General features: G+C 57.5%; 1 protein-coding gene across 10 annotated transcripts in view; it reads left to right on the top strand.

Moving 5' to 3' along the window:
• KCNH2 (potassium voltage-gated channel subfamily H member 2) overlaps positions 1-14,202 on the top strand; it is a 126,099-nt gene that overhangs the window by 21,320 nt on the left and 90,577 nt on the right. For 3 of the 10 annotated variants that reach the window (XM_075126108.1, XM_075126107.1, XM_075126106.1), the window contains one exon: positions 11,900-12,023. The exons of the other annotated variants lie outside the window; for them this stretch is intronic. In XM_075126108.1, coding sequence (XP_074982209.1) covers positions 11,900-12,023 — 124 coding nt within the window. The remainder of the gene's footprint in view (positions 1-11,899; positions 12,024-14,202) is intronic. 10 annotated transcript variants of the gene reach the window in all.

The following is a 14,202-nucleotide window of genomic DNA, read 5'->3' as shown; positions in this document are numbered from 1 at the left end:
GGTGCTTGTGGGAGAAATGTGGGGTCCGGCACGACTGGGCCTCAGCTTATCACCCCCAGTCCAACGGGCTGGTGGAGAGGTTTAACGGGACGCTAAAGATGATGCTGAAAACCTTTATGAACCAGCACCCACAGGATTGGGACAAGTACTTACCTCACCTGCTGTTCGCGTACAGGGAGGTGCCACAGGAGTCTACCGGATTTTCGCCTTTCGAACTGTTATATGGAAGGAGGGTGAGGGGCCCCCTGGACCTGATGAGAGACGAGTGGGAGGGGAAGGCCACTCCCGATGGAGAGTCAGTGGTGGAGTATGTCCTGATCTTCCGAGAGAGACTTGCTGAACTCATGGGCCTGGCCAGGGAGAATCTGGCCAGAGCCCAGAAGAAGCAGAAGGTCTGGTATGACCGCACGGCAAGGGCCCGTGCCTACGCCACCGGGGATCCGGTGATGGTTCTCATCCCAGTGAGAAAGAACAAACTACAGGCCGCCTGGGAGGGCCCTTTCAAGGTCGTCAAGCAGCTCAATGAGGTAAACTATGTGGTGGAGCTGTCGAACCGGGCGCACCACCGCCGGGTGTACCATGTGAATATGATGAAGCCATATTATGCCAGGGGGAATGTGGTGTTTGCCGTGTGTGGACAGTGGGAAGAGCAGGGAGATGACCCTTTAGTAGATCTATTCCCTGGGACCAGAGCTGGTTCCCCCCTGGAAACAATTCCCCTCTCGGATCAGCTAACCCCTGCCCAGCAAGCTGAGGTCAGGGAGGTGCTGCATCCGTACCGACAGCTATTTTCCAACCAGCCTGGACGCACTAATCTGACTGTCCACCGGGTGCAGACAGGGTCGCACCCGCCGATAAGATGCTCCCCCTTCCGAGTCACAGGGAAAACTGCTCAGGACCTGGAAAGAGAGGTCCGGGACATGCTGGCTTTGGGGGTGATCCAGCCATCTGCCAGCCCTTGGGCCTCGCCGGTGGTGCTGGTCCCCAAAAAGGACGGGTCGGTCCGGTTCTGTGTGGACTATCGGAAGCTCAATGCCGTCACTGTATCGGATGCCTACCCCATGCCCAGGCCTGATGAGCTCCTAGACAAGCTGGGAGGAGCTCGGTACCTCACCACCATGGACCTTACAAAGGGCTACTGGCAAGTGCCGCTGGATGCAGATGCCCGGCTGAAATCGGCCTTTATCACCCCTCTGGGGCTCTATGAGTTCCTGACCCTGCCTTTCGGCCTCAAGGGAGCGCCGGCCACCTTCCAGCGCCTGGTGGACCAGCTCCTGAGGGGGATGGAGAGTTTTGCCGTGGCGTATATTGATGACATCTGTGTCTTTAGCCAGACCTGGGAGGACCACGTGTCCCAGGTTAGACAAGTGCTGGACCGACTCCAGGGGGCTGGGCTGACTGTAAAAGCGGAGAAGTGCAAGGTGGGGATGGCGGAAGTGTCTTACCTGGGCCATCGGGTGGGGAGCGGCCGCCTAAAGCCGGAACCAGCCAAGGTGGAGGTGATCAGAGACTGGCCCGCTCCCTACACCAAAAAGCAGGTCCAAGCCTTTATTGGGATGGCAGGATACTACCGAAGATTTGTGCCTCACTTTAGCGCCATAGCCACCCCCATCACTGAGCTATGCAAGAAGGGGAAGCCAGACAAGGTGGTCTGGACCGAGCAGTGCCAGGAGGCTTTCCGGGCGCTGAAGGAGGCTCTGGTCAGTGGCCCAGTTCTGGCGAACCCGGACTTTGACAAGGCCTTTGTGGTGTTCACCGACGCCTCCGACACGGGACTGGGGGCGGTGTTAATGCAGGAGGATGAAAAGGGGGAGAGACACCCCATCGTGTACCTGAGCAAGAAGTTGCTACCCCGGGAGCAACACTACGCGGCCATCGAGAAGGAGTGCCTGGCCATGGTGTGGGCCCTCAAGAAACTAGAGCCCTATCTCTTCGGGCGGCACTTCACCGTCTACACCGACCACTCGCCCCTGACCTGGCTGCACCAGATGAAAGGAGCCAACGCCAAGCTCCTGAGATGGAGCCTGCTCCTGCAGGATTACGACATGGACGTGGTCCACGTGAAGGGAAGTGCCAACCTGATAGCGGATGCGCTGTCCCGGAGAGGGGGCCCCGAACTTCCCCAGGTCACTGGTCACAGTGACCCCGCTCAGTTCAGTCTCGAAGGGGGGAGAGATGTGACGATGTGACTCAGCAGGGAGGGGGGAGTGTTGACCTGGGAATGTGCCCTGGGGATGGGAGACCTGAGAGCCTGTCACCTGAGCCAGGAGGGGGAGGGGGAGGTGACACCTCTGCCCAGGAATGTGAACAGAGGCTGCAGCAGGGAACCTGCGGGGTGAGTTTAGTGGGCAGTTTGGAGGCTGGGGGGAGGAACACAGGGAACCCCAGGGCTGGGGTCTAAGCTCCCTGCTCCCCCAGAAGGATGTGATTGAGGGGTCCTGGTTGTACCCACAAGCTCTGTTGTGGACTGTGTTCCTGTTGTCCAATAAACCTTCTGTTTTACTGGCTGGCTGAGAGTCTCAGTGGATCCCAGGAAGAGGGGTGCAGGGCCTGGACTCCCCCACACTCCGTGACACAGGGCCATTCCCTCCCAGAAAGGAGAGCCAGTCACCCCATCCTTCATGTGGGGTGTTCCTCTTCCAGCCACGGCTGGCTGGGGGACCCTGGGCAAGTCCCTTCCCCAGCTGGAACCTGCGGCTGCTGCTCCGGCCCTGCCCCGGCTGCTGGTGCAGAGCGCTGAGCCTTGCTGTAGCCCTGTGGCACTGTGCAGTGCTGCGGTGGGGTGCTGGGAGGGGTGGGCCTGGCCCCTTGCTTGCCACTGGCTTACCCCTGCGAGTGCCTTGGGGCTCAGAGAGCGGCTCGACGTTCTTCTCACTGGGGGGAGCAGAAGGCGTCCCTGGGGGCGGGGGGCAGGCTGACTCCATTATGCCCCTGCCTCTTGGGCGGGGTATTCCCTCCGTGCTCTCCTTGCCCACAGGACCTCTCCACGCTCTGCTTCCCTGCCACTGGGCCCAGGGCACAGAGATTTTGCCTGTGGATGAAGTGGCTGGAGGGAAACCTTTCCAGCTTGTGCTTGTCACGGAGTCCCTGGGCCATGCTCTGGATCTGCTTCCTACGAAGCCAGTCAGGACTCTGGGGAAGTCTCCTTTCTGTGAGCAGCCTGTCTTCAGGACACACAGCTCACCCGGCTTCCACCTTCCTGGGTCTGACCTCGGAGCATTCAGCCTCCTCTGCCCCTGCGTGCGCTTCCCACAGCGAGTCCGCCCAGGGAGTCCTGCACCCCAACTTCGCAGTCAGACGTGACTCTCAGCCAGCCAGTAAAACAGAAGGTTTATTAGATGACACGAACATGGTCTAAATCAGAGCTTGTAGGTACAGAGAACAGGACCCCTCAGCCGGGTCCATTTTGGGGGGCAGTGAGCCAGACAACTACGTCTGTACTTCACTCCTTGTCCCCAGCCAGCCCCAAACTGAAACCGTCCTCCTCTGGACTTTGTCCCTTTTCCCAGGCCGGGAGGTCACCTGATTTCTTTGTTCTCCAACCCTTTAGCTCTCACCTTGCAGGGGGAAAGGGCCCAGGCCATCAGTTGCCAGGGTGTCGGCCATTCTCTGTGTCCAGACCCCTGCACACATCTGCCCTCTAGGGCTTTGCAATGATCATACACCCTTCTCCCACCACCTAGATACTTAAGAACTGCATAGGGGAAACTGAGGCACCCCCACACTATTCAGAGGTAACATTAAGAACAGTCCCGCTTCGTCACAGTGCTGTGCTCCCAGGCAGGCCAAGTGGTGGCTGCTCCAGGCTGGCTGTTTTGGGGGGGCAGGATGCACCCCTCTCTGGGGTGCCAGCTCTCTCCTGCAAGGAGGGTGTGTGGGCGGGGGGCTCCCAGGATGGGACTAGCCATTTCTGCAGCGTGGCAGGGAATGATGCCCTGGCCAGCCTGCCATTAGCCCGCGGCCATGAGCCAGTGCCCACAGGCCCCCAGTGTGTGTGCGCCATTGCCCCAGATCCCTGCTTTGTTTGGGCTGCCCAGGGAGGCTGAGTGCAAAGGGACCTTGTGACTGCTATGTGAACGCTGAGTGCTCCCACGCGATGGAGTGGTGGCAGGCCAGCTGCTTTGCTGTGGTTACCCCTGCTGGCGACCAGTCCTCTCCCACTGTCTGCTCTCGTCCCACTGTCCCGCTGACGGTCGGGTGCCAGACTGCCACCTGGGAGTAGGTGACAGCTGCTTGGAGTGTGAAGAACACTGTTGAAGTGCAGCTAGCTCTGGGGAGGAGGGCTGCCACCAGACTGGGAGGGAGAATGTGGCTGAGCCCTGAGCCATACTCCAGGTCTCGCTGTGGGGGGGGCTGCGGAGTTTTGCTGGCCAGGCTCAGCAGACTGGAGCAGAGATGCACACATGGCCACTGCAGTGTGGGGCTGAGTGGGTGCTGTGGCTTAGGGGTCTGGCACTTTGCTTGGTGCTAGGAACCATCCTCCTGCAGGCCCCATGTGAACACTCGGGGGGTGGATGCAGGGCCAGGATCACAGCAGGGCCTGGAGCATGTCCCTGTGGGGGAGCTGGCCCTCCCACACCAGGTGTCTCTGCTCTTGCACGGGCAGCTGCCTCCGGCTCTCATCAGCCTTCCCCGGTTCCGGCCAGCAGCGTAAACAGAGCTGGTTCCCAGCTGCCGGCCCCTCTTGGCTCTGCACCCACAGCCGGGACCTAAGGACAACGGGTCCTGGCACAGCCAGGCAATTCCCGCCCCTTCCCTGCCCCTGGGGCTCCCTATTCCTGGGCTGGGAGGCAGCTTGGGGGTGAGGGGAGCGTTGGGTGTGATAAGCTGTGTGTCAGGTGCAGGCTGGGGGGCATGGCCTGTTGGAAACAGTCCCACTCCCGGGCTCCTCTCCCCATAATCCAAGGGGGTCCAGCTGTAACCCAGGTGGGATGTGAGCTGCTATCCTGGGCCTGAGGGGGCAAGGAGCTGGAAGATGGGGTGTGTGTGTAATGCTGGACCAGGGGGTTGTGGGCACGAGGAGGGGCCTGTAAAGTGGGGTGGGGGTAGCTGTCTGTAATGCTGGGCCTGGGGGCAGGAGGGAGGGGGGCTGTAAAGCCGGACAGGGGCTGGCTGAGCAGCAAGGGGAAGCTATGGGGTTTGCACCTGGTGGTGGTGGCGGGGCAGGGCGGTGAGGAGATGCTGAAGCAAGGGTCACTTTCCCAGCAATGCTCTGGGCTGCCCGCTCCCGTGACAGACAGGCCCTGCCCTGGTGAGGGGACTGGAGAAGCCCCACCGGTGCGTGGTGGCCTGGGACTCCAGCTGGCCCGGTTTGCCCTGATCCACTTGCTGCCGCTTGGGCTCTGGCGTTCTCATGGCAGGGTGTCTCAGGTGCCGGCACTGCTGTTTTCGGGGCTTTCCCATCCATAGTTAACTGGCCTGGAGGTTGGCATTGCTCCGCCGGCCGAGGAGCCAAGCTGCAGCTAGCACCTCCTGCAGGTCGCGCTGCCTGCAGCCCAACCCAGTCCCTCACCTTCCTGCCCCCTTCTTGCATGCTGGCCTGCCACATCTCCCCAGGGAAGGGCAGGGCAGGGGGGCTCCTCCTGGGGCCAAGAGCTGCCCCTGCTGCACTTCCCCAGGCTCTGACAGATGGTTCCAGAGCTGAGCCACCGAGAGGGCACCTGCAGCACCAGGACCTTGCACCCAATCCCTGGCTCCCTTGGGCCCTAGCTTGGCATGATGCCCTTAAATCATCCCCTAGCTTGAGCACTGTCTCAGCCCTGGTGGGGGGCGGGGGGGAGACATGCCATGCGGGCTCCGAAGCCCTGCGTCTCCAGGCCTATTCGTAACACGGCTTGGTGATGGAGGTTGGCTGGCCCCACCACTGTGGGGGAGCCCTGGAGAGCATGAGCAATGGGGGCTGTGCGCTGCAGCCTGCCAGTCCTGGGCTAGCAAGGGGAGTGTGCCATGGGGTGCACGCCCAGGGACCGTGTGCATGCCCGGGAGCTGTGCCCCACGCATACAGTCATCCATGGGAGAGTGAGACCCCCTGGGGGAGCACTGGGGATGGCCCGGCTGAGACATGTGGTAGTGGCTCCTGGAGTCAAGGGCCAGGGCCTCACGCCTGTGGTTACGGTGTCAGTTGCCTGCACCCTGGGGCCCCACCGGACAGCACTGTTGACTCAGCATGTGACTTATCATGCCATATTGGTAAAGCTTGAGCTCAGCAGATGGATGGTTTCCCCCGATTGTTGTTTTCTGCAGGAAAGCCACCCCTTAGGAACGGGTTTTCTGGGGGCTCATGGATTCAGCATGTTGGTTTATTTCACAGTTTGAAGAGATTGAGACATTTAGCCCTTAACATATTTAAGCAGATTTATTTTTAGAAAGAAAAAGTTCTAATTTGAGCAACAAAACCAGAAATCTGTTTTCAATGAAATAGTCCTGTTTTTTCCCCCAAAATATCAGTTTTTTATCCACCTGGGAGCATCTGGTCCCCTCCCCCACTACAGCTTCCTGGCCTGGGGCAAGGAGCTGCCCTCTCCACTGTGCAGAGAGGGTGCCCAGGAGTCAGTGTCTGGGGCTCCCGCCCCCCTGGATCCCTCTGTCCTGGCGCTGCGCAGGGCGATGGGGACTGCAGTGGGGCCCTGACCTCTGTCTCCATCCATTGCAGGGCTGAAGCCACTTTGATGTAGGGCCCCGAGGTGGCGATTTTTTGGCCTGCAGGTTTGACTGGCAGCAGGCCCCCATGTCCAGTGTGGGGAACAGAGCCTTTCCCCTCTCAAGGCGCTGGCCAAGCGGCTGGCCCCGAGCTGGAGGAGGCTGGGCCCTGTGTGTGCTGCTCCCTGCTGGCCAGCTGGGCTGGGAGCATGGTGTGCTGGGCTCCCCCTCCCCCCTTTGGCAGCAGAGCGGCCGCTGACAGCTGTGTACGCCTCGTGTCTCCGGGCCGCTGCGGCTCTGGCCAGCCTCACTGAGCCCCTCCAGACAGGCTGAGGAATGAGCCACTGGGACGGGAGGGGTGTTCGGCCTAGCGCTCCCTGCGCTCTGCCCTGATCCCAGCTGCCAGAGCCCCCTCGGGCCCCGCAGTGAATGGGGTGGGCCTGTGGGACGTCCTGGGCCAGCCTTGGGGGGGAGCCGGTTCTGTCAGGGGGTCCAGTCTGCCCAGGCCAGACAGGAGGCTATGGCCTGGGGACAGTACTGCCCGTTCCTGCCTGCAGTGCCACGACTTCTCTATCGCCCCCTCCCGGGGCCGGGTTCAGCTTGGCCTCCTGGCTGGGTATGGGAGTGGGGGGGTCCCTGGCAGGACAAGGGAATTGCGCCCACTTCCTCCTGTCTCTGGCTCCAGTCGCCCCCCCCCCCCCCCCGGGGCTGGACTGGGCTCTGGGCCCTGTCCCTGCCTGTTCCCCTCTAGTGGTGGGCTCTGTGCTTGGCCCATGTCCCTGCAGCGAGGGCCTGTCCCTGCCAAAAGGGACGTATGGTCCCCCTAGCATGGGGGGTTGAGTTGGTGTGACTGTGTCTATCAGAGGTGTGGATATTTCACAGTTACAGCCATAGGGGTCTATAGTGCAGGCCTGCCCGAGTACCTGTGTCTGTCACTCTCTGGGGACAGCCTGTGTCCCTGAGCTCAGTCACCCGACACCGGGCATTGTCCTTCGCAGAGCCCTGCTGAGCTCCCTGCTCCCTGGCTGGAGCTTGCTGCTGGTGGGTGTCAGATGTCCAGTCCTGGGGGTTCCCTGAGTCCTCTTTGATCTCAGTTCCTTCTAGGCAGGCTTCATGACCCCAGTGAGGGGGGACCGAGACATCTCAGTCTCCTGCTCCTCCCCAGGAGCACTGTACCCTTCTGTACTTGCCCAGGGTACCCACCTGGCAGCTCAGTCAGTCACTGCCGGGCACAGCGTTCATTGGAACATCACAGAAAGTGCCTTGTTGGTCACAGGGGCTCTCAGTGGGGCGCTGCGGCTGTGGGCTCTCAGTGGGGCACTGCGAGCCGGGCTGTGGGGCGCTGGGGCTGTGGACTCTCGGGGGTGCTGGGGCTGCAGACTCTCGGGGGGCGCTGCGAGCCGGGCCGTGGGGCGCTGGGGCTGCGGGCTCTCGGGGGGCGCTGCGAGCCGGGCCGTGGGGCGCTGGGGCTGCGGGCTCTCGGGGGGCGCTGCGAGCCGGGCCGTGGGGCGCTGGGGCTGCGGGCTCTCGGGGGGCGCTGCGAGCCGGGCCGTGGGGCGCTGGGGCTGCGGGCTCTCGGGGGGGTGCTACTCCCAGTGCCACATCAGTACTAGGCAGTTACAGGATGAATGGTTCTCCCACCTGGATATGTGGGGCCGGGGCCAAATCCTGTTTCAGGGTCAGTGATGTCTTTGCCTGGCCAGGCTGCTGCTCCCACTGCCACCCTTTCTTTAGGAGAAAGCCCAGTGGGCGACATTTCAGTGACATCTCTCGAGAGGTTCAGGTTCCCAAAAGGGCTCTTAAGGATGCCACATCAGTGGTGGCGGGAAGTTTTCCAGTCAGTTCCCCCCATTGTGCATCTGGGGTCCGTTCTTCCTTTCCCAATATGACCCCTAAGTATTTTACCTCTTGCTGTACCAGCTGGGCCTTGGCTCTGCTAGCCTGGAGTCCGGTATCTTGGATGATCTGTAACATCTGCTCAGTGATCCTACCAACCTCCTCCCTGTGGTCCCCATGCACCCGGATATCACCAACGTAGGAAATGACCTCTCTGGGCTTCAGCTGTCAATTTTCCCCACATCTTAACCACATGGGAGGGACAAATTGGGGATGCGTTATGAAAACTCTGGGGGACCCTTGTGTTGTCCGCTGTAAGTGAACCCAAATTTGTACCAGGACGCGGGGCGCACGGGAATGGCAGAGGAGGCATTTGCTAAATCTGTTACTGAGAGCAACTGTGCCCCTGCTGCTGCTGCAGCGACTTCTTGGTACTTAGCCACAACCAGAGCAGTGGCCGGGGTTACTGCGTTTAATGCTCTAAAACCCACTGTCATTCGCCAGGTCTCCCCTCCCCTTTCGGTACAGGCCAACTGGGCAGTGTTAGTACTTGCCATGTGCCCAATAACACCCTGTTCTAACAAACTTTCTGTGGTAGATTTTATCCCTTCCGCTGCCTCCTGAGGGTACGTGTATTGACGTTGTGGAGGGGGGTCAGGCCCTTGGATTAAAACCTCAGCATCAATTTCCCCACACTCCAGTTTATTTTCAGCCCATACCCCAGGAAACTTGTCCACCCATGGGTCCCCTTCTTCTGCTTGCCCTCCTTCTGGTGCCTTTACACATGCTCACCTATGTACAGCAGTAATGGAGGGGTGGATGTTTCTGCTGGCCCGTCACTATTTGCCCATAGGAACCCGTCAGCTAAATCCACAGTGCGTCTCCCCTTGTTAAGGTAAAATGTTCCCAGTATTCCATCCTCCTCATTCCTAGTTTGATCCTACTTAGAATCATAGAATCATAGAATCATAGAATATAAGGGTTGGAAGGGACCCCAGAAGGTCATCTAGTCCAACCCCCTGCTCAAAGCAGGACCAATTCCCAGTTAAATCATCCCAGCCAGGGCTTTGTCAAGCCTGACCTTAAAAACCTCTAAGGAAGGAGATTCTACCACCTCCCTAGGTAACGCATTCCAGTGTTTCACCACCCTCATAGTGAAAAAGTTTTTCCTAATATCCAATCTAAACCTCCCCCACTGTAACTTGAGACCATTACTCCTCGTTCTGTCATCTGATACCATTGAGAACAGTCTAGAGCCATCCTCTTTGGAACCCCCTTTCAGGTAGTTGAAAACAGCTATCAAATCCCCCCTCATTCTTCTCTTCTGCAGGCTAAACAATCCCAGCTCCCTCAGCCTCTCCTCATAACTCATGTGTTCCAAACCCCTAATCATTTTTGTTGCCCTTCGCTGGACTCTCTCCAATTTATCCACATCCTTCTTGAAGTGTGGGGCCCAAAACTGGACACAGTACTCCAGATGAGGCCTCACCAATGTCGAATAGAGGGGAACGATCACGTCCCTCGATCTGCTGGCTATGCCCCTACTTATAGATCCCAAAATGCCATTGGCCTTCTTGGCAACAAGGGCACACTGCTGACTCATATCCAGCTTCTCGTCCACTGTCACCCCTAGGTCCTTTTCCGCAGAACTGCTGCCTAGCCATTCGGTCCCTAGTCTGTAGCTGTGCATTGGGTTCTTCCGTCCTAAGTGCAGGACCCTGCACTTATCCTTATTGAACCTCATCAGATTTCTTTTGGCCCAATCCTCCAATTTGTCTAGGTCCTTCTGTATCCTATCCCTCCCCTCCAGCGTATCTACCACTCCTCCCAGTTTAGTATCATCCGCAAATTTGCTGAGAGTGCAATCCACACCATCCTCCAGATCATTTATGAAGATATTGAACAAAACCGGCCCCAGGACCGACCCTTGGGGCACACCACTTGATACCGGCTGCCAACTAGACATGGAGCCATTGATCACTACCCGTTGAGCCCGACAATCTAGCCAGCTTTCTACCCACCTTGTAGTGCATTCATCCAGCCCATACTTCCTTAACTTGCTGACAAGAATACTGTGGGAGACCGTGTCAAAAGCTTTGCTAAAGTCAAGAAACACAGTACTTTTAGGAGGTACCCGGAGTAGGAGGTACCCAGAGTTGAAACAGGAGATTTTTCAAGCAGTTGTAGTTTTTTGAGACGCACAGGAAAAGGAAATAAGGACAGGAGAATGGAACCCGTCCAGGCAGTAACTTTTGCCAACAACAGGCCCCCAGATCTCCAAGGGGAGCTGGGGGAAAGGGCCAGATGCACTATTTAACACAGTTAAATACTTAGTTAAACACACTATTTAACACAGTTAAATACTTCTGAACACAGTATTTAACCCATGACTCCTGATTGCCTAGACGGGTCAGGATCAGTCTTGTGATAAATGCTTTCATTGTCTCCCCCTGTCTATGATACTAGTTGTGTTGAATTTTCTGTTTCCAGGGTCCCCGGGAAGCCACTGCTCTCCAAGCACACCTACTGATGCACCAGTGTCAGTTAACATAGTGGGGCATGTTTGTTCCCCCATTATTGCGCCTATAGTGGGATGCCCCATTTGTCATATTCTAGTTGGGCCCCTACCTCAGGGGGAGTCCAGGGAGGTGGGCACCCCTATTGGGGTGGCACTGATGGTTCAGAGTCTGTTCTGAGAGTTACAGGAACCCTGTTAGTCAACTCCTCTTGCCTGTGTAACTGGACAGCCCACTGCAGTAACTCACTTGTGGGCTTCCTGTCCCATTTTTCTCTTGGTTCTCCTGCCATCATAAGCTTTCTCCATGCCTCCCCTCTGTCTACCTTTTCCACCTTCCACCAGACATCCTCTAGTCTGCATCTGATACCCAGATCCATTTCTTCCTCTTGCTCCTCTGCTGTCCCTGGCACCTCCCCGTCCTCTTCCTCTAACATGCCATAGTGCATCTGGCCCTTTTCCCCCAGCTCCCCTTGGAGATCTGGGGGCCTGTTGTTGGCAAAAGTTACTGCCTGGACGGGTTCCATTCTCCTGTCCTTATTTCCTTTTCCTGTGCGTCTCAAAAAACTACAACTGCTTGAAAAATCTCCTGTTTCAACTCTGGGTACCTCCTACTCCGGGTACCTCCTAAAATTATCTTCATTCTTGAATTCAAACTGTCTAGCTTTTAAGACTGCATTGTTAAAGTATTAAAATCCAGTAGGGTTCCAGTTACTACTGGCACAACCCTGGAAGCCATGGCCAGTATCTCCTTTTTAATAACATGCAATTCCGGGGAGTCACCAGGGCCCTGCAGTTTCCACAGTATGCATCCGATGAAGTGAGCTGTAGCTCACGAAAGCTCATGCTCAAATAAATTGGTTAGTCTCTAAGGTGCCACAAGTACTCCTTTTCTTTTTGCGAATACAGACTAACACGGCTGTTACTCTGAAACCTTTCCCTGCAAGGTTGGTCTCGTCTGGATTCTGGTTGTTGCATGTCCTGGTCTTGCAGAGGATTCTTAGCAGTTTTGATCTTAGGCTGTGTCTTAAAGGTGAGTTGTTCTTCTTCTTCTAGGTCTTTCCTTCTTATTTTTCTGTTCCTTCCACTGCTCTCCTTCTTGGACCCCAGCTTATATAGTGAAATTTGAGTCCTGCTTAGCTGTACTTTCACCAATCATTTCATTAAAGTGTTGCTAAACAATTCTCTAACCCAGCGTTTCCCAAACTGTGTTCCACGGAACACTGGTGTTCGCACAGTGGGAATAGTGTTCCGTGAAAGAATCGTAATGAAAAAGGAGGGTCTTTATATGCACTTTCCAGTTAGAAATTGTTAGTTCATGTTATTTTAAATTTGTATTTTTGCTTTGTTTTATACAATAAAATACATTTGAGCATAAATAACACAATTTTTTATTTGAAAACCAAACGACTACAAAATAATAGTGTAAATGGTCCGTAAATATATACCAGGTGTTCCGTGGCCAAAAAAAGTTTGGGAAACACTGCTCTATCCAATCCTAACATATTGTAAAACAATTCTTTAACCAGTCCGAGCCCACCACCTTAGTGGATTTACACCTAGCAAAATTAGTGATGTAACAGAAACAATCAAAGAACCCGACAGATAAACAATAGAGACGTGGGGACCATAAAGACAAAACAATAAAAAGAGGGATTTCACACCCACAACTATTGATAAGTGGTGTCTTGCCGGACAGAATGCCATCAAACTAAGCTTTCTTTAACCATCTTAAGCTCTGTTTCTGTGTCTGACGATGATGGGTGCTATTAGGACAGGAGCCTTCTGAACAGCCCGATAGGACATTGTTTTAATGTAATTTAGATGGAATGTGGGGCTGTGACTTCCTGCTTCTTGGCTGATGGCTGCTGCTCTCCTAATATGGTTGCAGACAAAGGCCTCATCCTTACAGCTCCATGGGTCACTGGGGCTCTCAGTGGGGCGCTGTGAGTCAGGCCACGGGGCGCTGGGGCGGTGAGCTCTCAGTGGGGCACTGCAAACCTGGCCATGGGGGGATGGAGCTGCAGGCTCTCAGTGGGGGGCCGTGAGCCGGCCTGTGGGCGCTGGCGCTGTGGGCTCTCAGTGGGGGGCCGTGAGCCGGGCTGTGGATTGCTGGGGTGAGGGCTCTGAGTGGGGTGCTGGGGGGCTGTGGGCTCTCAGTTGGGTTCCATGAGCCTGGCACTGGGGCTGGAGCTCTCAGTGGGGTGCTGTGAGCCAGGCTGTGGATTGCTGGGGCTGAGGGCTCTCAGTGGGGTGCTGGGGGGCTGTGGGCTCTCAGTTGGGCTCCATGAGCCTGGCACTGGGGCTGGAGCTCTCAGTGGGGTGCCGTGAGCCAGGCTGTGGATTGCTGGGGCTGAGGGCTCTCAGTCGGGTGCTGCGAGCCAGCCCGTGGGGCGCTGGGGCTGGGGCTCTGAGTGGGGTGCCATGAGCTGGGCCATGGGGCGCTGTGGTTGTGGCTCTCTGTGGGGAGTTGGTCTCCAGTCCCACCTCCCCCCGCAGACCAGGCCCAGTCCCTGCAGCTGACGCCTGCCCTACCTGCTCCACCCCCTGCATGCCAGCCTTCTGGGTATCGTGCCAAGCAGGGCGCCCTCTACCTGGCCACTGTGCAGTTGTCCAATCTCTCACTGTCTGCCCCATGGCAGGACAGGGTGGTGGGGGAGCTGGCAGCTTGTGGCCTTGCAGAATTGCTGCCTCAGGGGTATGGCCGGACCCAGACAGACTTGCTGCCTCTACGGTGTAGAGCCCAGGCAGGAGCGGAACCCTCCTGGGCAGAGCCCCCAGGGTGGGGTGCCGATGAGGGAGGGGGTGGGCAGCAACTGTCTGAACACCCCTGGCTCTCAGAGGTCTCCTGCAAGGCTGCACTGTATCTACATCCAAATGAGTTTGTGAGGCCAGGCCAGGGTTCACCTGGCTCAGGGCCTCCCATTCCCACAGTCACAGACCCACAGGCTCGGGGCTGAGCCCCCAGCTTTGGAGCCGTCTCTGGGAGGCCCCTTCACTGGGCCGGCCAGCCCACCTGGGGTTCTTGCTCTTCCTCCAGGGTGAGCCATGCGGCCTCACCGCCCCTTAGACTGGCCTTCTGGGCCTGCAGCTCCTCCCACACCTCCACGAGCTCCAGGCAGTGAGTCCCCCAGAGACAGCCCCTGAGGGAGACTCGGCTGCTCTGCAGGGACCCGGACCCCTCACCCAGCTCCTGCAGGGACCCTCCCAGT

Source organism: Caretta caretta, chromosome 2 (genome assembly GCF_965140235.1).
Source record: "Caretta caretta isolate rCarCar2 chromosome 2, rCarCar1.hap1, whole genome shotgun sequence".
Classification (NCBI taxonomy): domain Eukaryota; kingdom Metazoa; phylum Chordata; order Testudines; family Cheloniidae; genus Caretta; species Caretta caretta.
This window is presented reverse-complemented; position numbering and strand designations above follow the sequence as displayed.